Below are 23,964 nucleotides of genomic sequence, written 5' to 3'. Positions count from 1 at the left end.
ATGTAAACTTATGTCAATCTGTGATATAAGCCGAGTGTTGGTCCGAGCCCACTACTGGATTGTTAAATAGGAAGGGAAGTCGTCATCAAGCGTCATTACTGTGCCTTCATGGATGTGCTTGGATGTCATGCCCTTCTTTCTGCAAATACTTGATTACCACACGGGCTTCTCTTATGTCCATTTCTGCTTTTTTCGCTGCCCTTTGAGAATTTCAAAAGACCCTCACATGCAATCAAGTATGGACAGATAGGTATTATTGTAACTTTGTGAATAACCTTTGAAGATATTCTAGTGTTTAGTTGTGCTCATGTTTTGCAGTTCGTGCCATTCATTCTTGGTTAGGCTGAGGACTGTTTTATCTACTCTCGTACACACACACACACACACACACACACACACACACACACACGCACGCACGCACGCACACACACGCACGCACACACACACACACACACACACACACACACACACACACACACACACACACACTATAACAGTCCCATTGATACGCATGGCCTGTTAATGTCTTGGCTGTGACGGGATTAAACACAGCTTATCCAACCCCGTTCACGCAGTCCACCTGCACGCCAGAGTAACACAGTTACACCTCCGCTAACTAACCTCCTAACCACACACTCTGAACACAGGCCATTATTGTAGCTCCCGTTATATTTTTGTTCCTATACTTCACATTGGTATGAGGTCAGAACAGAACGCGACAAGAATATTTTTCGTCGTAGCAAACGTGAAGCGAAAAAGATAAGAACTTGTCGGTGGACAATATTTAGGACTGTAGCTTTTAAGAGAGTGGGGGCTATTGTATTGTGTGTACACGTGAGAAGTGTTACGAAGGGGACTGTATACTGTACTGGTTTGGACTTCGAAGATAGGTCGATAGTGTTGCTAGGCTGTGTCGATTTTTCTTTCTTTCTTCCTTTTATTTCGGGGAGTTGGAGGGACTGAGGGGGTGCTGAAGAAAGTGCTGGTTTCTTTTCACACTACAAGTGTGAAGCTATGTCTCAGTATGTGTCTGCCCAGCGTTCACACAACGGCCTGACCAGGCTGGATGTGAATGATTACTTTGACGAGATGGAGTTGGAGGGTCTGTTTCAGTGGATTGATCGTATACCTTTGACGCGACCGAAGAAGAATCTGGCCAAAGACTTTTCGGATGGCGGTAAGAATTAAGAATTTGTTGTTTTGTGGTGCGTACCCTGGTTGGCTGGAGAGACAGAGAGAGAGAGAGAGAGAGAGAGAGAGAGAGAGAGACTTTTGACGCTTTGACACTTTAATGTCATTGGCCATGAGATCTGTATGACATGGGAGAATGCATCAGCATACTTTCAGTTTATAACAAAACATTATGATAAACGAATGACATGTTGAAAGCAAATAATGAAACAAAACAAAGGTGAGGGAGAGAGAGAGAGAGAGAGAGAGAGAGAGAGAGAGAGAGAGAGAGAGAGAGAGAGAGAGAGAGAGAGAGAGAGAATGCGAATGCGAATGCGAATGCGAAATTTTTATTCAGATTAGGCCAAGGCCCCTAACTGAAGGTGGCAAACATGCTACATCAATCACACAAGTAAATACTGAGATAAAACATCAAATTATAGATAATAATAATTGTTTTCAGGAAACTTTCACATTTCTTTTGTAGTCTACGGTAGCTAAGTTGCAACCAAACGTAACCGTTGAAGAGCTTTGTAAATGTAGAACGCCAGATTATTTAGTACAATTTCGTTTCTAGAGGACATAAGTATATTAAATCTGAAGCGACATTGGATTACGAAAATATTTAGGCTGAATATATTTCATCCTCAAGTCATGAAGAACAGGACAGCCAAACATAGAGAGATGGATAGATAGATAGATAGATAGATTGATATATATATATATATATATATATATATATATATATATATATATATAGAGAGAGAGAGAGAGAGAGAGAGAGAGATCAAAAACCCAGACACATCGTTTAAAAGGGAAGTTCCTGGTCTTATCGCTGTACCGATCATTAGACAACATGTGTACACAGCATCAATGGCAGATAGAAGTTAATGTCAACTACCTACCTATCTCTTCTTTCACTTTAAGTGGTTGGGCGTAATCCTTCTGAATAATTGTTGGTTGATTGTTCATCATGCAATCACTTGAGATAAGACAAATTCTAAGTTATCTTTCTTGTACTGTGTGTGTGTGTGTGTGTGTGTGTGTGTGTGTGTGTGTGTGTGTGTGTGTGTGTGTGTGTGTGTGTATTAATATAATACGTATATTGATATGATACATATATATATATATATATATATATATATATAATAGTCTCTCTCTCTCTCTCTCTCTGTATGTGTGTGTGTGTGTGTGTGTGTGTGTGTGTGTGTCTGTGTCTCTGTGTGTCTGTGTCTGTGTGTGTCTGTGTCTGTGTGTGCAGTAAGTTATATAGACAGATATATCCGAGTGTGTGTACATTCAGCTTACCTGGCCGATACTAGTGCCGGTCCCCTCTCAAAGCCATTTAAGTCGCTGGACAAACAAGAGGTTGGTGGGTCAGAAACGAGCGTTCGGTGGGCGTAGGACTAGGGGTGGCCCACAGATATCCTTCAGAACTTGCAACAGCAAATATTTAGAACGGACATATGTGTACGAATAAAAACGGGTGCAGCAAGTGTTATGATTTATATATAAAAAAAAAAGAAAAAAAGAATTTTCATATGCCATTAGTCTCTGAAGGGCTTTTTATGCATCATGTAAATAGTATGATAATGAAGCAACTTGATACAGCGTCTGTGGATTTTTGCAAGTGGAATGCAAAGCGACGTACAGGACCTTGTAAAACAAACGCAAACATTTTAAAACAAAACACAACAAACATACAAACAAAAATTACATCACACACACACACACACACACACACACACACACACACACACACACACACACACTGTTCTCCCACCACTACCCCCTCAAACCTCACACACACACACACACACACACACACACACACACACACACAACGACCGTCACCATTCCCAAAACAGAAAAAAAAAAACAAAAACGAAACGAAACAGTCTTGACCGTTGTTCTTCCCCGCTATAAAGCAACATGCCTAAAAAAACCCCAAAAAACCGTATGACCCCAGACTGGCCAGCGCACACGCGTCAATTTCCTGATAGGTCCTATTATTTGCACAGTGTCCAGAGTGTTACTGAAGGCACAAAAGCCATTACGCCCTCTGAAGGCTTTCAAAGAGGAAGTGGTGGGGTGGAAACTGCACAATGTGAACAGGATGGGAGTGCGGAGGGTGGTGGGTGGAGGGTATACAGGAGGTGTAGGGGTGAGGGGCCTTGTCAAACATGTACAATCATAGAAATCAATTCGGTGTGTGGGCCACAATATAACAACAGTCAAAAACTGCAAAGAAAGAAAGAAAGAAAGACAGAAAGAGATGGAGAACTCGGATGATTTAAGAGAGAGAGAGAGAGAGAGAGAGAGAGAGAGAGAGAGAGAGGGAGAGAGAGAGGGGATGGGGGGCGGGTAGGAGGTGGGGTTAGGGAAGGAAGGGGGTATAATAACAAGAGAAAGAGGTGTGGCTGGAGGGCTAGAGAAAAGAGCGAAAGAGAGAGAGAGAGAGAGAGAGAGAGGGGGGGGGGGGTTGTGTGTGTGTGTGTGTGTGTGTGTGTGTGTGTGTGTGTGTGTGTGTGTGTGTGTCTTTTTGTGTGTATCTGTATGTCTTTGCCTGTGCGCACGCGTTTCGTTGTTCATAAGAACTAAAAATAAAATAACATAAATATATATATATATTTTTAAATCAAACAGTCCACAAACAAAATATTGCAGAATTTTTCCTCTTTTCAATCCAAGATACACTCCTGTTGATCATTTCATACGCGGGCATTTATAAACATGTGCGTGTGTACGTGCGTGCGTGCGTACGTGTGTGTGTGTGTGTGTGTGTGTGTGTGTGTGTCTGTGTTTCTGTGTTATTGTGTCTGTGCGTCTGAGCGAGAGTGTATGGGGTGCACGTGTGCGCTCGGAGCCTGTCACTGAATTGAGAACTGCTGACCATCTGACTGACTGACCATTGTAAGTTGTTGTTGTTGTTGTCCAGTGCTGGTGGCGGAGATGGTCAAGCACTACTTTCCCCGCATGGTGGAGCTGCACAACTACACCCCAGCCCACTCCACCAAACAGAAAATGGAAAACTGGTACTTGCTCAACAAGTGCGTTCACTGAGTACTACTTTAGTTTGATTATTTCTACCGTTCGGTTAGTGTGTGTATTTGTATTTGTATTTGTATTTCTTTTTTTATCACATCAGATTTCTCTGTGTGAAATTCGGGCTGCTCTCCCCAGGGAGAGCGCGTCGCTACACTACAGCGCCACCCATTTTTTTTTTGTATTTTTTCCGGCGTGTTGTTTTATTTGTTTTTTTCCTATTGAAGTGGATTTTTCTACAGAATTTTGCCAGGAACAACCCTTTTGTTGCCGTGGGTTCTTTTACGTGCGCTAAATGCATGCTGCCAACGGGACCTCGGTTTATCGTCTCATCCGAATGACTAGCGTCCAGACCACCACTCAAAGTCTAGTGGAGGGGGAGAAAATATCGGCGGCTGAACCGTGATTCGAACCAGCGCACTCAGATTCTCTCGCTTCCAAGGCGGACGCGTTACCTCTAGGCCATCACTCCACTGTGTGTGTGTGTGTGTGTGTGTGTGTGTGTGTGTGTGTGTGTGTGTGTGTGTGTGTGTGTGTGTGTGTGTGGCTGTTTCTTGTGTACCTGTCCTGATCTTCGTGCGGTTTTTTGACTCACTTGTGTAAACAAAGTCAGTCTATGTTTTAAGCCGGTGTTCGGTTCTCTCTCTCTCTCTCTCTCTCTCTCTCTCTCTCTCTCTCTCTCTGTGTGTGTGTGTGTGTGTGTGTGTGTGTGTGTGTGAGTTGACACCAAATTTGGCATAAAAATAGGAAAAATTCAGTTCTTTCCAGTCATCTTGTTTAACTCTCTCCATACGAACGGCGAAAAAGACGACGTTAACAGCGTTTCATCCCAATTACCATCATCAAACTATTGCAAGCGGAACGCTCTTATACTGAAGAGGTGAATGTTGACAAAGAATACCACAGTTCTGACGACGGAAGCTAAAGGTTGGGTCATTCAGACACCCACTGGACATCCGAGGGGTCTGTGTAGAGGAGAAGAGAGGACTGGCCGTACTGAGTGAGATAAAACAATATATGTGTGTGTGAGAGTCTGTCTGTGGTTGTTTAAATGCGTACTATGCAGGTTGGACCTTTTGTGTGTATGTGTCTGTGCGTTTTCGTGCTTGTTTTCTTTTCCTTGAGACGATGATACGAAATGAAACGAAACGAAACGAATTTACATTTCACGAGGGTAGCTGCTTTTTTCATTTTTTTTATTTTTTACATCCAACCCTCAAAGGCAAAAAGAAAAGCGAAAGAAAAAAAGACAAAGCAAAGGCAGCACACACACACACACACACACACACACACACACACACACACACACACACACACACACACACTTACACAACATGAAAATAAAAGGCATAAATGAAATCATGTACATAAGCTGATGAAGTTCGACAACGACACACATTATCATTGGGAAAGATCAAATCATTCATAACTAGACTGTTGACGAAGACAAACGCACAAACACAGTAAAACAAACAAATGAACAAACAAACAAACAAACAAACTAACCAACCAACCAACAATAACATCAATCACCGTGGTGGGGTGGTGGTGAGAGGTTGTGGTGGCCCTGTTACAGACGAGTTTTACGCCGCCTGGACCTGGACCTGTCTGACGACGTGATCCGCGCGCTATCCAACGCCCAAGGCCGAGTAGTGGAGAAGGTGCTGATGATGCTCCGCTCCCAGATCGACACGGCCCTGGAGCGCAGAGACGCCCTCCGGCTGAGGGCCAAGCAGCTCCAGGAGACCCTCAGCAAAGGTGATGTTACGTGGATGTCTTTTTTTGTTGTTGTTGTTGTTGTTGAACGTTCGTAGCTTTCTGAGGAAACAGTGACACGTTCGTTGCTTTGTGAGGAAACAGTGACACGTCCGTTGCTTTCTGAGGAAACAGTGAGTGACACGTTCGTTGCTTTGTGAGGAAACAGTGACACGTTCGTTGCTTTCTGAGGAAACAGTGACAGGTTCGTTGCTTTGACACGTTCGTTGCTTTCTGAGGAAACAGTGACACGTTCGTTGCTTTCTGAGGAAACAGTGACACGTTCGTTGCTTTCTGAGGAAACAGTGACACGTTGGTTGCTTTCTGAGGAAACAGTGACACGTTCGTTGCTTTCTGAGGAAACAGTGACACGTTCTTTGCTTTCTGAGGAAACAGTAACACGTTCGTTCCTTTCTGAGGAAACAGTGACACGTTCGTTACTTTCTGAGGAAACAGTGACACGTTCGTTGCTTTCTTAGGAAACAGTGACACGTCCGTTGCTTTCTGAGGAAACAGTGACACGTTCGTTGCTTTCTGAGGAAACAGTGACACGTTCGTTGCTTTCTGAGGAAACAGTGACACGTTCGTTGCTTTCTGAGGAAACAGTGACACGTTCGTTGCTTTCTTCAGGAAACAGTGACACGTTCGTTGCTTTCTGAGGAAACAGTGACACATTCATTGTTTTCTGAGGAAACGGTGACACGTTCGTTGCTTTCTGAGGAAACAATGACACGTTCGTTGTTTTTTGAGGAAACAGTAACACGTTCTTAGCTTTCGTCAGGAAACAGTGACATGTTCGTTGCTTTCTGAGGAAACAGTGACACGTTCGTTGCTTTCTGAGGAAACAGTGACACGTTCGTTGCTTTCTGAGGAAACAGTGACAAGTTGGTTGCTTTCTGAGGAAACAGTAACACATTCGTAGCATCTTCTTGGCAGGTGTGGTGTAGCGTGTATGGATTTGTCTGGACGCATTGACGCCTCCTTGAGCTACTGATACTGATACTGTGTGTGTGTGTGTGTGTGTGTGTGTGTGTGTGTGTGTGCGCGTGCGTGCGTGTGTGTGTGTGCGTGCGTGCGTGTGTGTGTGTGTGTGTGTGTGTGTGTGTGTGTGTGTGTGTGTGTGTGCACGTGCAGTGAGTTCGCCCTCTATCACAGCCATGCAGGACTACGGGAACTCTACATCTTCCTATCCCCGGTCACCACTCCACGGCATTCCTCACTCCCATCCTGCCCGTGTGTCAGTATGACTTCTCTGTCTCTTCTTCCCTGTCTCTGTCTCTTCTTCCCTGTCTCTGTTCTTCCCTGTCTCTGTCTGTTCTTCCCTGTCTCTGTCTCTTCTTCCCTGTCTCTGCCTGTTCTTCCCTGTCTCTGTCTGTTCTTCCCTGTCTCTGTCTCTTCTTCCCTGTCTCTGTCTCTTCTTCCCTGTCTCTGTCTCTTCTTCCCTGTCTCTGTTGCCTGTTCTTCCCTGTCTCTGCCTGTTCTTCCCTGTCTCTGTCTGTTCTTCCCTGTCTCTGTCTGTTCTTCCCTGTCTCTGTTCTTCCCTGTCTCTGTCAGTTCTTCCCTGCCTCTGTTCTTCCCTGTCTCTGTTCTTCCCTGTCTCTGTCTGTTCTTCCCTGTCTCTGTTCTTCCCTGTCTCTGTTCTTCCCTGTCTCTGTCAGTTCTTCCCTGCCTCTGTTCTTCCCTGTCTCTGTTCTTCCCTGCCTCTGTTCTTCCCTGTCTCTGTCTGTTCTTCCCTGCCTCTGTCTCTTCTTCCCTGTCTCTGTCTCTTCTTCCCTGTCTCTGTCTCTTCTTCCCTGTCTCTGTTCTTCCCTGCCTCTGTTCTTCCCTGTCTCTGTCTGTTCTTCCCTGCCTCAGTTCTTCCCTGCCTCAGTTCTTCCCTGCCTCTGTTCTTCCCTGTCTCTGTCTGTTCTTCCCTGCCTCTGTTCTTCCCTGCCTCAGTTCTTCCCTGTCTCTGTTCTTCCCTGTCTCTGTCTGTTCTTCCCTGCCTCTGTCTGTCCTTTCCTGTCTCTGTCTCTTCTTCCCTGTCTCTGTCTCTTCTTTCCTCTGTCTCTTCTTCCCTGTCTCTGTCTGTTTTTTCTTGTTGTGTGTGTCATAATGTCTTCTTTCTTTCTTTCTGTCTGTCTTTCTTTCTTGTTCTTGTTCTTTTTCCTCCTCCTCCTTCTTCTTCTCCTCGTCCTCCTTCTTCTCCTCCCCCTCCTCCTCCTCCTCCTCCTCTTCCTCCTCCTCTTCTTCCTCCTCCTCCTTCTTCTTCTCATTACACGACCAACCTCAACTTGCTGATGGATCTCTCGTAGTTGATACATGCTGGGGTACGTTCGTATTTCCATAATATACCGAACGCTGATATAGATTACAGGTATCTTTAATTAACGAGCGTATTAAATTCTTCCGCTTATGTGTTGGCTGCACACGAAGTGCGGGTGTCTGTGGCTGCTGGGGAGAGGGGGTCTTGGGGGCTCGGGGGGTCATGCACTAGCATATCTGCACATAATTATGTTCAGCAGGGAGATTTGAAAAAAAAAAAAAAAAAAATCTCCACCGGTTGTGCCGAATCCGGGGATCGAACTGAGGACACTCAGAGCGAGAATCTATCGCTCTAACCACTCGGCCACACCACCCGTCAAGGTTTTTCTTCTAACCACTCGGCCACACCACCCGTCAAGTCTTTTCCTCGTCTGTTCGTTTTTTGTTTTTTTTTGTTTTTTTTTTTTTTTACTGCAAGTCTAAGTGAACACTTCTTGTATGTCTCTGTTTTTTTTTCCTTCCTGTAAATTTGTATGACAACTCTTTTTCAGCCTATCTCTGTCTGTTTTTTTTGTTTTTTTCCCCACTGTAAATCTGCGTGTCAGTCCGCCTACACTGTGCCTTCTTGCCTCTGTCTGTATTTTTTTTTTTATTAATTTATTTCACTGCAGTTATTTGTGTCAGTTGGTCTACTCCAGTCCTCTCTGTCTCTGTCTGTCTGTTGTTTTTCCCCACTGCAGATCCGTGTGTCAGTTGGTCTACTCCAGTCTTCACTGTCTCTGTCTGTTGTTTTTCCCCACTGCAGATCCGTGTGTCAGTTGGTCTACTCCAGTCTTCACTGTCTCTGTCTGTTGTTTTTTTTCTCCCACTGCAGATCCGTGTGTCAGTTGGTCTACTCCAGTCTTCACTGTCTCTGTCTGTTGTTTTTTTTCTCCCACTGCAGATCCGTGTGTCAGTTGGTCTACTCCAGTCTTCACTGTCTCTGTCTGTTGTTGTTGTTTTTCCCCACTGCAGATCCGTGTGTCAGTTGGTCTACTCCAGTCTTCACTGTCTCTGTCTGTTGTTTTTCCCCACTGCAGATCCGTGTGTCAGTTGGTCTACTCCAGTCTTCACTGTCTCTGTCTGTTGTTTTTCCCCACTGCAGATCCGTGTGTCAGTTGGTCTACTCCAGTCTTCACTGTCTCTGTCTGTTGTTTTTCCCCACTGCAGATCCGTGTGTCAGTTGGTCTACTCCAGTCTTCACTGTCTCTGTCTGTTGTTTTTCCCCACTGCAGATCCGTGTGTCAGTTGGTCTACTCCAGTCTTCACTGTCTCTGTCTGTTGTTTTTCCCCACTGCAGATCCGTGTGTCAGTTGGTCTACTCCAGTCTTCTCTGTCTCTGTCTGTTGTTTTTCCCCACTGCAGATCCGTGTGTCAGTTGGTCTACTCCAGTCTTCACTGTCTCTGTCTGTTGTTGTTGTTTTTCCCCACTGCAGATCCGTGTGTCAGTTGGTCTACTCCAGTCCTCTCTGTCTCTGTCTGTTTTTTTCCTCACTGTGTGTCAGTTCGTCTACTCTATTCGTGGCTGTCTGTGCTGTTTTTTTTTTTCAAGTTCAAATCTGCATTTTAACTCACTCAGTACGGCCAGTCCTCTCTTCTCCTCTACACAGACCCCTCGGATGTCCAGTGGGTGTCTGAATGACCCAACCTTTAGCTTCCGTCGTCAGAACTGTGGTATTCTTTGTCAACATTCACCTCTTCAGTATAAGAGCGTTCCGCTTGCAATATTTTGATGATGGTAATTGGGATGAAACGCTGTTAACGTCGTCTCTTTCGCCGTTCGTATGGAGAGAGTTAAAGATAGGTTTAAAACAGTTCTTTTTTTTCTTTTCTTTCTTTGAAACGAAAGGTCTGGAGATTTTTGTTGTTGTTGCAAAGTCACCTTTCCTTTTTTTTTTTCTTTCTTTTTTTCTTTTTTTTTTCAAGCAGGGGCACAGATGAATAAATACGGATGTGACTGCTGACGGTGATAGTGTGATTGAGAAAAAGAGGCCCTGAATTTGATTGAGATAATAATAGTTGCGGCAGCAGCAGTGTTATCATTAATAGTGATCTCCATAGTAACGATGATGATGCACTACTACTACTACTACTACTACTACTACTACTACTACTACTACTACTCTATTGAGAACACCAACGACAACAAAAAAATGATGGCAATGATGACTACGACGACACATAGACACACGCTGATAACAGCAACAGCAATAACGATGATGATGATGATGATAATGAACATAATGATGCTGAAGCTGCTGATGATGACGAAGATGAGGAAGATAAGGGTGATGCCTGAAGATGAGGATGACGTGGAGAATAATGAGGATGAGGATGAGGATGATGGTGGTGTCAAGAATGGTGAGGATGAGGAAGATGGACGACGACGACGACAATGACGAATACGACGACGACGACGATGATGGTGATGATGATGATGAGGCTCAGTGACGGGTTGCAGGGCCTACTCCACAATCCGGCCTGTGGGACAACAACAACAGCGAATGGACGAGGTTTCGAAGTCACTGCTGGAGGAAAAAGAGATGGAGAGTATGGCCAAGGATGAGACCATACGTGTACGTACCGCTAGCGTATACCCACACACACACACACACACATTATTGTTCCTCTTTCCTTTTCAATTTTTTTTTTCTCGCTAGGGGTCAGATGATTCTCTCTGTCTGTCTGTCTGTCTGTCAATGACTCTGCCTTTCTGACGTTCTGTCTTGTCTTTCTGTATGCATGCGCATGTATGCATGTATGTATGTATATATATATATATATATATATATATATATATATATATATATATATCTGTCTACCTATCTATCTCCAGATCCTCAACTCCAAACTGAAGAGGCTGGAGCATTTGCTTCACCTCAAGGAACTGAGGATTGGCGACCTGGAGGCACGGTTGGCAGCTGCCAGAGACCTGCGTTTGATGTGACCTTGACCTGACCTTGACCTGACCTTTCCTTAGCCAACGGGAGGACGGTCTGGGGGCCTTGGGGCTGGATGGAACACAACACGGCCGGGGTGGAGTAGGGAACTTAAGGACTGGGGATAAGAACAATTACTTCCTCGTTCGGTAGGACAAAAGGTATAGTTATGATTTCCACACCCATTGCTGTTTACTACTGTATCCTTTCAGCTGCTGTCCAGGTGAGTAGCAGGGTTCAGAGAAATGAATCCAGAATCCCCCCCGCCCCCATCTTAAACACAAATAAAAGGAAAGAGAAAGCGCACACGCCCTTCTGATTTAAATAAAAAAAAAAAAAAGAAAAAAAAAGGGGGGTGGGGGGGGGGGTGGGGGGGTGGGGGGGGGGGTGGAGAGAAAGCTCAAAGTCCATTTACACAGAGAAATCTGATGTGATAAAAAGAAATACAAAAAGAAAAAGAAAAAGAAAAGATACCATTAATCAGCCAAATACCCATAACAACAACAGCGGAAGAAATGTGAACATTCAAATCTGCAGCATTTATTATTCACGAAAGGACAAAAAAAAAGAAAAAAAAAAAAGAAAAAAAAAAAAGAAAAAGAAAAAAAAGGCTTATTGTCCTAAATGGAACAGACAGACGAGACGAAAAAGCAACAACTAAATTATAGGTCATATTGTTACTTCGATAAATTTAATAAAATAGTAATTGGACAATAACGCAACACAACGCAAACATTTTTGTTGTTGAATATTTTTGTCCCTGTGGATGACTAGAGCCGGTAGGTTATATTATGAGATGTTCTTGAAAATGATCAAATTATTCCTTTTTTGTCTGCAACATATGACTCTTAATTGAGACTTTGCTAGTGGAAACCCAGAGCGGAAAACTACACTTCTAGGGCTGACGTTGTTAGTCTGTTTGTTTGTGGTGATTTCTTTGTTTTTCTATGTGTCTGTCAGTGTGTCGGTGTATGTCTTTGTCTGCCCTCTGTGTCTTTAATTTATGTGCGCGAGTGTGTGCGTAGTGGTGATAGTAGTTGTGTGGGTGTAGGGTGGGTGGTAGTGTGCGTGCGTGCGCGCGCGCGCGCGTGTGTGTGTATGTGTGTGTGTGTGTGTGTGTGTGTGTGTGTGTGTGTTGCCTATCTTTACACGCATAATTATGGATTTGGAATGTTTGTGGACATATATGTGGATTACTTCTGACAGTAATGATTAGTAGACTCCATCATCAGTGATTATACTCGTACAATGTGTTCTACTCTATCAATCCGGCTTTCGAATCTACACTGGATGAACTATTGGAGCAGAAGCAGATACCCAAGTTCAAACGGAGAAAGAGTGAATGAAAGAGTGAGTGATCTGATGTATGTCCAAGAGAAAAAAGTCCATTTATTGACGATGACAGTTCCTGTAAATGATGTTGATAGAAAAGCTGCTGAAATTGTTAATAGTTTCAGCTTTGTTTCTTTGTTTGTTTGTCTTATCTGTCTTACTCTTCTCCTTTCCGTTCTTTGTTTCTATTTGTTCGTTCGTATGTTTCATTGGTTCATTCATTCATCTTTATATATTAATCTCTGTATATTCATCCTTTTCACTCTTTTTTTTTTTTTGCCAGGCACACCCGATGATTTATTTTTCATGCTAAAGCAGATAAACTGTGATATTTTATGTTCACTTACAAATGTCAATTCATCTTTCTTTCTTTCTTTTTTTTTTTTGGGGGGGGGGGGGGGGGGGGGGGGGGGGGGGGGGGGTGCGGCTGGAAAGGCACATCCGAGACTTGATTTTTTTCATTTTGAAGCTGGAAAACTGTGATATATTTTTTCATTAAATTTATTATGATCTGAAGTGATATGACCCCCTCCCTCACCCTCCCCCCCCCAACCCCACCTCCCCAACCTCTCTATTTTGGTTTCGTTCGTTCGATGTGTAGGCTACATACCAATATGATTTTTATTGATAATGAATACGAATCATGCGGTAATTCATACGCACTTTGCAATACATTCTATTATACATTGATTATGTGGGGATTTCTTATCACACAAATATTTCTGTCTTTCATTCACTGTCTTTTTGACAGATGTTACAGTTCTTGCACGATGCACATGTTAAGAAATAAACATTGTCACTTGTCAAATTTCATAAGCCAACCCTGTTGACTGTAAACGAATCAGGTCTGGTATGGACTGCTTCTGAGTGTCGTGTCTCTTTTTGTTTTATTATTCTAAATAAAGAGAATGGAAATGTTGTTCGAACAGACCAAAGAGTGTGTTTTCATGTTCAACGTTTTGTGTGTCTTTTGTTTTTGAAAGTGAATTTCTGTCTGTGTCTGAATCTGTGTGAGTCCATGTTGGGAAACATCCCTTACCCTCGCACGCACGTGCACACACACACACACACACACACACACACACACACACACACACACACACACACACACACACACACACACACACACACACACACACACACACACACAATGACACACACAGCGCAAGGACAGGTGCCGTCTTGTGATGTAGGGGAGAGAACAAGTAAATCAACGATTGCTTGCACAAGTAAGCATTAGCCTCCCTTCGACCAATCGACAGCTCTCTCTCTCGTTCCCCATCGTTCTCAAACTCGCTTTGTCTCCCTCGACACCGCAGTGCACTGCAACCAAAATGTTTTTTTGATTTGATTTGATTTTTTTTTATCGGTCCTTAGGTTTAGTTACTTTACTATCAGTGTTAAAGGTTTCCTTTCTTTTTCTTTTTCTACGTGGTTAAGTACGTGCCTCACATGGGACATTGGTTTATTGTCCCCTCCGGATAGTCAAAAAGAACCCAGACAACCCACTCAAGGTCTGATGGAGGTGGGAGATAATACATCCGGTCCGTATTAATTGGGCATCAAACCGGTGGACACACACGTTTTCCTGGTCGGGCACAGTACCACCGACTAGGCCATCGCTCCATATAAACGTTATCATTAACGTATGATTATTTGTTGCTTATAGTTCAGCCGACCACACAAAGCCGTATCAGCACCCGGCTTACCAAAGGAACAGAGCCAGAAGCGCGCCTCCGCGTCGGTTGTAACCCCGGTCCGGCAAGTGTAAAAGCGATGTCCCGGACCAAACCCGAGCGTAGCCCGGCCGGCAAAAAAAAAAAAAAAAAAAAAAAAAAAAAATCTGCAAGTGTAAACGGCCTCGACAAGGAGATTTCGTGCCAGACGCCCATGCCTGTTCTAATCCACCCCCGCACTCGCACTACCCGTCTTCCGTACCCGCCCACTCCGCCTTCTCTCGCGGCCCCATCCCTCTCTCTCTCTGACGTCTTGACGTCTCTAGAGATCCTCCTCCCACAAAGAAGCTGGATCTCCAGAGGAACATCTTTCTCACTTCTCTCCCCTGACCCTTTTTTTTTTTGCTAAACGATTCTGGCGTTAGGAAAGAAAGAGATACGTTTCATTCCCTACCCCCTCGCCCATTCCTACGGGTTTTCTTTTTTTTTTTTTTTCTTTTTTTCCCCCATACCCAAAATTTAAGAGCTGTGATTGGGTGGGCTTGCGTGACCACGTGACTGGGGAGAAGAGCAAAGCCAGCCTCGTTTTCGCACAGCTGCCAAGTCATCTGTTTGTCTTGTAGACTTAACCGCTACGATGTCTGATGAGAAAAGCGAGACAGGAAGTGACAAAAAAAGGGTGGCGGTCTGGTAAAGTACCTAGCTTTGCAGCGAACTACGTTTTCGCGTGTTCCTGGAGAACTGGAAGTCTAGCTGCACCACCAGCTTCGTTCCATTCTTGTCTCATTTTCTGTCGTCATTTTTTTCCTCCTCCTCTTCTTCTTCTTCTGTGTCCGGCCCTTTCATTCTGTCCACCCCCACCCCCACCCCCTCTCTGTGCGAAGGCTATTGATAGAGTGCTGAATTTTTACAATACTTTCGTTCAATTCCTGGACTTATTATTTTCACGAAAAGAGACAAATGCAAGCGATGTCGGAATGACTGAACTGGAAAAGTGGATGGTCGCAGTTTATATATTCATTTCATTTTCTTAGTATTGATCAATATTTCGCGATGTATTCTTTTGGTCCTGTATATGCATAAAATTGATGCACCTGCAAGTGTAATACTTAAAATCTTTGCTTGTTTTCCAATATTACTTATTGTCCTGATTCATTGAATAGAATTTTGACTTTCTTTTGGACAGGATAAAGAAATACATTGTAATTTTTTTTTGGAAGAAAAGAGCCTTCTTTGCAAGGTCTATCTATGTATCTATGTATCTATGTATCTGTCTATCTATCTATTCTTTCTATCTGTCTGTCTATCTGTCTATACTACGTGCATCCACTGAAAGCGGTACAATGCCACGCTTCTTTGAAAATGTCAGTCTGTCCCAAGTGTGTGTGTGTGTGTGTGTGTGTGTGTGTGTGTGTGTGTGTGTGTGTGTGTGTGTGTGTGTGTGTGTGTTACCGCTCCTCCATGTATACTTTCCGTTGGATACTGACTGGTGACAGCAAATAATGTATACAGCATTCACAACAAGTTAAGGACCACTTCATGAATGCAGGTCTTTTTTTTTCAATAAAATGCTTCAGAAAAAAAAGTCGAGAGATTGTTTAAATGGCGAAGGCTGCTTTTGGTGTATCACTGGCCCATGATCTGAATGCATGTGGTGGCTTCAGGCACACGTACACCATAAACAGCTTTTAAAAATGCGTCAAGAAAAAAAAAAAAATCGATGATTCAGCCAAACATTGACAATTATTCAGTGGTTTGTGTAAACGAAAGCTCTAGATTTTCACTTGTGAAAAATGCCAAGAAAACATCTCTAAAACATCCAAAACATTGGCTGCACCGCCGTTGCGGCTGAAAATTCGGCATAATGTCTTCATGTCCCCAGGAAAATTTAACCCCCCCCCCCCAAAAAAAAACAAACAACCCCAACAAAACAAAGAAACAAAAACAAAAAACCAAACAAAAAAAACCTAACAAAAAAAACAAACAAACAAACAAACAAACAAACAACAACTGTGCAAGATCCCGTGTGCCCCCTAACTGTTTTTGTGAAACCTGTATAATGTCAGTCAGACAAAAAAAAAAAAAAAAAAAAAAAAAAAAAAAAAAAGGATGTGCGAGCTTTGCCACTTGTGACGTCATTTGTGACCAGTGACCTATATTGGTGAGGCCGCTGTGTGATTCACTTGTAAGTCAGTGGAGAACAGCACTTTTTTTTTTTTTAAAGGTGTGTGTGTGTGTGTGTGTGTGTGTGTGTGTGTGTGTGTGTGTGCGCACTTTGTTGTTTCATTTGTCTTGGGCTAAAAAGTCTTTGATTATGGTGCACTTTGCTGTTCAGTTTTTTTTTTGTTTTTTTAAATATATATTTTGTTTTGTTTCGTTTTTAAACACAGTTTCTCGAGTTTGACTATCAATGCTCTTACACTCTGTGTTCAAGAAACAGAGTATAATATCAACATCCATAATAATGTTATTAACAATGATGACTCTTATTATCATTATGATTGCATATTGTTGTGAGCCAGTTAATAGAACTAAACAGGAAACGTAACTGGTTTCCATACTTGTTCTACTGTGTGTGTGTGTGTGTGTGTGTGTGTGTGTGTGTGTGTGTGTGTGTGAATATGTGTCTGTGAATGTGTGTGTGTGTGTGTGTGTGTGTGTGTGTGTGTGTGTGTGTGTGTGTGTGTGTGTGTGTGTGTGTGTGTGTGTGTGTGTGTGTGTTTTAAGATCCACTGTGGATACTAACAGGCACCAAAAAGAAAAAAACAAAAAACCCCTGGCCTTTCGAGACAAGAGACTAAAGCTGGAGCCACTGCTGCATCGTAATCCTCTTCACAGAACTTAAAACGAAAACGTGGTACCCTACCATGTCTGTTCTAATGGTCTAATCTCTCCTTCTTTCCTTCCTCCGAACCTCCCCCTCTCTCTGTCTCTGTCCCTCTTTCCCTCTCTCTCTCTCTCTCTGTCTCTCGGGACCTGCTGTACCCCTTGTGATAAGAAGCAACACGCCAAGGTGATGCTCAAGGGAAGCAACTTCATCACCTCCTTAATGGACTCGCACAAAGTGGGTTAACAGGCGTCAGAATGGAAGATTTTCCTTTTTCTCTTATCAGTACTTTTTACACTCACTCCCTCTTCCTCTTCTTCATCCCTTTAACTCTTGAGAACAGTCACCGGTACTGCCGCACAGAAGAACTGTTCATTTCCCAGATTCCTCCAGGTCTGTCGACCGTCTGTCAAAGCCTGGGTCTCCGAAGGCCTTGTTTTTTCCCTTGCACAAAAAGCACGCATTAAGGGGTGTGACTGGTTTTTTTCCGTATCCATGTGACTGAAAGCTAATCCTCGTTTTCCTGTTGTACAACTGTGAAGTTGTATGTCTTAGGACTTGTTCCATACCATGATTGGGAAGAAAGGAAAACAAAAGAAAAGAAAAGAAAGAAAGAAAGAAAGAAAGAAAGAAAGAAAATGAAAGAAAGAAAAAGCTGGCTGCAGAATGGTGACTGACATTAGGTTGGTTTAGTATACTATTTGTGTGTGCGTGAGCTGCCAGCATTCTCTTGCAGTGTTCACGGAAATTCTGGAAACTAGGAGTCTGTGGCACACTTTCAGTGGGCTCTTGTGGTCCATTTCATTAATTGTCACGATGATGAATAACGATAGGTGATACGACACTGTAGAGGTCCATTTAGGCTTGCGGCAACTTCACAAGACTTTATTCTCATAATATGATTATCATGCCTGTGTATCGTACCGTACCAAATCATCCCCCCCTCCACCCACCCCACCCCCCACTTCCGCAGGTTCCCTGAGGGATGCATCAGTGTCCTAATCGTCACCCGGAGGAGTAGTCAGTGTCCTATACTGTCCCCCAGGGGGATGATTTAGGACACTGATACGTCCCAAGGGGGACCTACGGAGGGGTCGGAGGGGGTTGGGGGTGGGGGAGGGGGCGATTCTGGACGATACACAGGTGTCAACCAGGCCCGAAAGATACAGACACCTGCAGTGTTGATCTGGAAATTAAACAACACTCCAGAAGACGCGTCCGTAAAGTTGATGGGATGACCCCTCAATTGCGTGGTCCCAGTTTCCCCATGTGAGCCCATAGCATGCTTAATCAACTCTGGGAACGTGTCGGCCACGGGGCAAAAATAACCTCAACCTCAACCTCAACCTCAGGCCCATAACTACAAAGTAGTCGTTGGGGGAAGCCTGGGGACCGCAGACGCAACCTCCCTTCTCCATCTGTCTCTGTCGGCAGCCGCTGGCAGCATCTCACGTGTGTGGAGTCCGGTCCATTGTTTGATGTTCTCATGCCAGCTCTTCCGCTGTCTTCCTCTTCTTCTCCCGCCCTCGATGATGCCTTGCATGATTGTTTTGGACAAGCTGGTGTGTCGAGTGTTGTGTCCAAACCATATCAGCTTGCGTCTCTTCACAGTTGAAGGGAGAGGTTCCTGAGGTCCAGCAAGGTTCTCAATTCTGCTCCGTACATGTTAAAAAATAACAACAGCAACAAAACAACAACAAACAGACAAAACAATCTGATGGCTCGTACCGGATTTCTTCCAGTCATTAGTCCGCGACGCTAACCACTTCGCCACGGCGAGTGGCCTTCTGCTAATTAATCAATTTATCAAAAAAATGTTTAGTCGATGAAGGAAAAAGCCGCAGTTGAAAATTTTGATTTTTTTGATATTGATGGGTCAACAGTCCGTGGAACGTCTGTTCTTATCTGTCCTGGTTTAACTCACTCAGTACGGCCAGTCCTCTCTTCTCCTCTACACAGACCCTTCAGATTTTTTTTCCCCACTGCAGATCCGTGTGTCAGTTGGTCTACTCTATTCGTGGCTGTCTCTGCTTGTTTTTTTTTTTTTTTTTTTTTTTTTCAAGTTCAAATCTGCATTTTAACTCACTCAGTACGGCCAGTTCTCTCTTCTCCTCTACACAGACCCTTCAGATGTCCAGTGGGTGTCTGAATGACCCAACCTTTAGCTTCCGTCGTCAGAATTGTGGTAATCTTTGTCAAAATTCACCTCTTCAGTATAAGAGCCTTCCACTTGTAATATTTTGTTGATGGTAATTGGCGTGAAACGCTGTTAACGTCGTCTCTTTCGCCGTTCGTATGGAGAGAGTTAAAGACAGATAGGAAGAAGGCAAGTAAGTAGGTAGGCGGGTAGATAGACAGACATACAGGTAGAGACATTCATTAAATGGTGTTCCACACACACGGGAAAGGGATGGGGTGAAGGGTGAGGGTGGGGAGTGGGAGGGGCCCAGGAAGGTCCCGCGGGATGGGGTTGACTCAGGAGGGGGAGAGAATTGTCTCTCTGTCTCTGTGTGTCTCTGTCTCTGTCTCTGTATCTCTCTCTCTGTGTCTCTGTTTCTCTCTCTCTGTCTCGGAGTCTGTCTCTGTCTGTCTTCAAACACACACACACACACACACAGGCGCACGCACGCACACACACAGACACACACACACACACACACACACACACACACAAACAAACATACATCCATGCGCTCGCACATAGAAACACACACACACACACACACACACACACACACACACACACAGAGAAAGAAAAACCCAACTTATATGGAAAACGTTTAACATGGAAATCGGTGTAAGCAATACATTCGTATCCCAGGAATACATTTCATTCTCCATTGCGCACGGCGTATCATACTTGTAACAGAACGTACTACGCACACAGTGCTGGCAGTGTTGTTCCATATCAAACATCCGTGAAGTAATATCTTTGTATAAATGCACTGGGAAAGGCGACAGGTTCAGCAGCAACGGTGTGAAATTGGCTTCGTTTTCTGCGTGGCCCAGTCTTCTTCCCCTTTCACCGTACTGATTGAGAGACAGAAAGTCTGATGATATATTTTTGTTTGTCCTCTGCCTTGCGCTTCTGTCTTTCTATTAATTTTGTCTTGGATGTCTGCCTATCTGTTTGTCTGTGTTTTCTGTCTTTCATTCTTTCTCTCTTTCTCCATTTTTTTTCTTCTTTTTTTTTTCTCTCTCTCTCTCCTTTCTTTCTGTTATCCTTCTTTCTTTCTGTTATCCTTCTTTCTTTCGTTCGTACTTTCTTTTTCTGTCTTTCTTTCTTTCTTTCTCCCTTTCTGTCTTTCACTCCTTTCTCCCCCTATTTATTTTTTTTTCCTTTTTTTTTCTTAGTTTTTTTTTCTTTCCTTCCTTCTATTTTTCAATCTTTATTTATTTTGTTCCTCCTGTCTATCTTTCCTTCTTCTTTTCTCTCACTTTCTCCCCCGTTAGAATTGATTGCGGTCGTTTGTTTCTGTACAATGTGTGTGACTTTTTATTTCGACCTTCGGGTTTTTTTGTTTTGTTTTTTTTCTTGTTGGCTTTTGGACTCGGATTCATTTTTAAGCGGAAGAGGCACGATTCGAAAAGGTAGAGAAAGCTTGGTTTAAAAAAAAAAATGTTTTTGAGGTGAACATATTTCTTTCTTTCTTTCTTTCTTTCTTTCTTTCTTTCTTTCTTTCTTTCTGTCTGTCTGTCTGTCTGTCTTTCGTTCTTTCGCTTGTTCGTTTGATCGTTTGAAAGTTTGTTGTTTCTTTTAATTTCTTTTATTTTCTTTCTTTCTTTCTTTCGTTCTTTCTTTCTTTCTTTCTTTCTTTCTTTCTTTCTTTCTTTCTATCTGTCTGTCTTTCGTACTTTCGCTCGTTTTTTTTGTGTGTGGATAGTTTATTATTTCTTTTAATTTCATTTCATATCTTTCTTTCCTTTCTTTCATTCACACATTCATTCATTCATTTCTTTCTCCTTTCTTCTTTCTTCCCTTCTCGTATGTTGTTTTTGTTTCTTTCTTTCTACAACCTTTTTCTGTCTTTCTGTCTTCCTGTCTTCCTATATGTGTCCCTTTCTTTCCCTCTCATTTCCTTCCTTCCTTCCTTCCTTCCTTCTTTCTTTTTTCACGTTTTTGTCGTTTTGACTCCATCCCCACTTCCTCCATCATTCTTTCTTTACTGTCTTGTCTTCTCGTTCGAGGGGAGGAGGAGGAGGAGGAGGAGGAGGAGGAGGAGGAAATAAAGGCGCATGGGATGAATGAGGAATGAAATTCTCCTCTTTTGTTTTCTGGAAGAGGACGTTACGTTGTGTGTGTGTGTGTGTGTGTGTGTGTGTGTGTGTGTGTGTGTGTGTGTGTGTGTGTGTGTGTGTGTGTGTGTGTGTGTGTGTTTAAAAGGGAGAATGAGAAAGATCGATCCCAGGCCAGGTGATGTGGTGTACCGAATGTAGTGTCTGTTAAAGCTACAAATCTTCGACACAATGACCTCAAGATATCTCTGTTTCTGTTCATTTGTCTCTCTGTCTGTGTGTTAGTCTCACCCTATCTTTCTTTCTTTCACCCTGTGTGTGTGTGTGTGTGTGTGTGTGTGTGTGTGTGTGTGAGGGGAGTTAGCGACACTCTCTCTCTCTCCTTCTCTGTGTCTGTCTTTATCCCTATTACTTTCTGTCTGTCTGTCTGTCTGTCTGTCTGTCTGTATGTATGTCTGTCTGTCTGTCTGTATGTATGTGTGTATGTATGTATGTGTGTGTGTGTGTATGTCTTTCTCTCTCCCCTTCTCTGTGCCCCTCTCTCTTTCTCTCTCCTCCTCTTTCTGTCTGTGTATGTGTGCATATATACATAAATACATATATACATATACATACATACATACATACATGCATATATATATATATATATATATATATATATATATATATATATACATACATTAGCCATACACGCACCCACACCCACACCCACACACACGCGAGCGCGCGCGCATACACACACACACACACACACACACACACACACACACACACACTCTCCATCCCCCCCATACCCCCACTCTCTCTCCCCCTCCTGATTGCTTTCCTGTCCAGTTTATCTATAAGACTGATTGTGCTCTTGAGTTTTACTTTCTTGTTAATGAGTGTATTTTGTGTGTTTGTTTGTTAGATTGTGTGCTGGTTTGCATGTTTTCGGTTATTGTGTTTGCTTGTTTTTTTTCTGTTTTTATTCTTTCAATTCATTTTTCTTTCTCCCCACCACCTCCTTTCATTCTTTCTTTCTTTCTTTCTTTCTATCCTTCTTTCTTTTTTTCTTTCTTTCTTTCTGCTTGTATGTTTTCCTTTCTTTCATCCATTCCTCCTGTTGTTGTTTTTTTCTTTGTTTCTTTCTTCTTTTCTCCCTTTTTTTCTCAGTACACAAAGCGCTGGTCTGTTTGTTTTTTGTTTTTTTTTGCTTCCTACACTTGTGTGAGTGTCAGTGTGAATGTTATGTTTCGTTTCAGATTGGATTGCATTCTGTTCATGTAAAATTTAGTTTTTATGATTTATTGGGAGTATTGTGTGACGAAGATCTGTGGGAGCGAGCGAGACAGGAACCAGTGGCCAAGCAGATACTACGGAGGAAGTGGGGCTGAATCGGACACACCCACAGGAAGCCAGTGTCCAGCATCACACGCCAAGCCCTGACCTGGACCCCGCAGGGAAAGAGGAAGAGAGGCCGGCCTCGCAACAGCTGGAGGCGAGATACCGAGGCAGAGCTGAAGCAGCAAGGGACCAACTGGACTGGAATGGCCAGAACAGCCCAGAACAGAGTGCGATGGCGAGGGGTCGTCGATGGCCTATGCTCCACCAGGAGCGATGGGCAAAATGAATGAATGAATGATTGTGTAAATGAATAATCCGAGTGAAGAAAAATCCCCAATATTCGTATTCCTGTTTTCTCTCTGTCTGCCTGTGTCGGTGTCACTCATTTTGTCAACCCACCTCTGTCTCTCTGACTCTCTGTCTCTGTCTCACCTCTCTCTCTCCTCTCCCTCTCACTCTCTCTCTCTCTTTCTCTCTGGCTTTGTCTCTCATTGTGTCTTTGTCTCTGTCACTGAGTCTGTTTTTCTTTCTCTGTGTCTCCCAGTATTCTTATTCTATTTTCTCTCTATCTCTGTGTGCGCGTCATTTTCTCTTTGCTTCTGTCTGTTTGTCTGTCTGTCTGTCTCTGTCTCTCTTTCTCTCTCTCTCTCTGTCTCTGTCTTTGTCTGTCTCACTCTCTGCCTCTCTTTCTCTCTGTCTCTGTCTGTCTGTCTCTGTCTCTTTGTCTGTCTGTCTCTCCCTCTCTCTTCTATTCTCTTTCCCCCATCTCTCTGTCTGTCTGTCTGTCTGTCTGTCTGTCTGTCTGTCTCTCTCTCTCTCTCTCTCTCTCTCCCCACCTCTCTCTTTCACTCCAGAGAAGAGATGTTATCAGTGATGGTCATCAGTCGTGGTGCTGATGTTGCCTCACGTGACTGTCACACAGGACATGGCAACACCATTACCTCCCCTTTGGGCGCATTCAGGCGGTGTACCTCATAGATGTGCCTCCTCCCCTATCTAAAGTCCGCCTTAGAGGTAATGATGATGATGATGATGATGATGATGATGACGATGATTGTTGTTGCTGCTGTGTTTGTTGTTGTTATCATTATTACTAATATCATTATTATCATTATTACTTTTATATATATTTTTTGATTCTGTACTTTTTGTCACGGATCAACGATGTTAGACCGCGAACTCTCAATCTAAGTCTGTCTGTCTGTCTGTTAATCTGTCAGCCTGTCTGTTCCTCTCTCTCTCTCTCTCTCACGTCTCTCTTTCTCTCTCTCTCTCTCTGTCACACACACACACACAAACACACACACACACATGCACTCACTCACTCACTCTCTCTCTCTCTCTCACACTCACACGCACGCACGCACTCACTTAC

At 43.4% G+C, this 23,964-nt stretch overlaps 1 protein-coding gene across 1 annotated transcript in view; it reads left to right on the top strand.

Annotated features, from left to right (window-relative positions):
- The first annotated feature begins 1,014 nt into the window (after positions 1-1,014).
- The window catches only part of LOC143294176 (sperm flagellar protein 1-like), a 179,926-nt gene continuing 156,976 nt past the window's right edge, over positions 1,015-23,964 (top strand). Inside the window, exons 1-6 of the mRNA XM_076605607.1 lie at positions 1,015-1,177; positions 4,109-4,220; positions 5,792-5,973; positions 7,105-7,207; positions 10,715-10,829; positions 11,090-11,196. Coding sequence (XP_076461722.1) covers positions 1,015-1,177; positions 4,109-4,220; positions 5,792-5,973; positions 7,105-7,207; positions 10,715-10,829; positions 11,090-11,196 — 782 coding nt within the window. The remainder of the gene's footprint in view (positions 1,178-4,108; positions 4,221-5,791; positions 5,974-7,104; positions 7,208-10,714; positions 10,830-11,089; positions 11,197-23,964) is intronic.

This window comes from Babylonia areolata, chromosome 19 (genome assembly GCF_041734735.1).
Source record: "Babylonia areolata isolate BAREFJ2019XMU chromosome 19, ASM4173473v1, whole genome shotgun sequence".
Classification (NCBI taxonomy): Eukaryota; Metazoa; Mollusca; class Gastropoda; order Neogastropoda; family Buccinidae; genus Babylonia; species Babylonia areolata.
The sequence above is the reverse complement of the archived record's forward strand: the minus strand, read 5'-3'. Positions and strand labels throughout refer to the sequence as shown.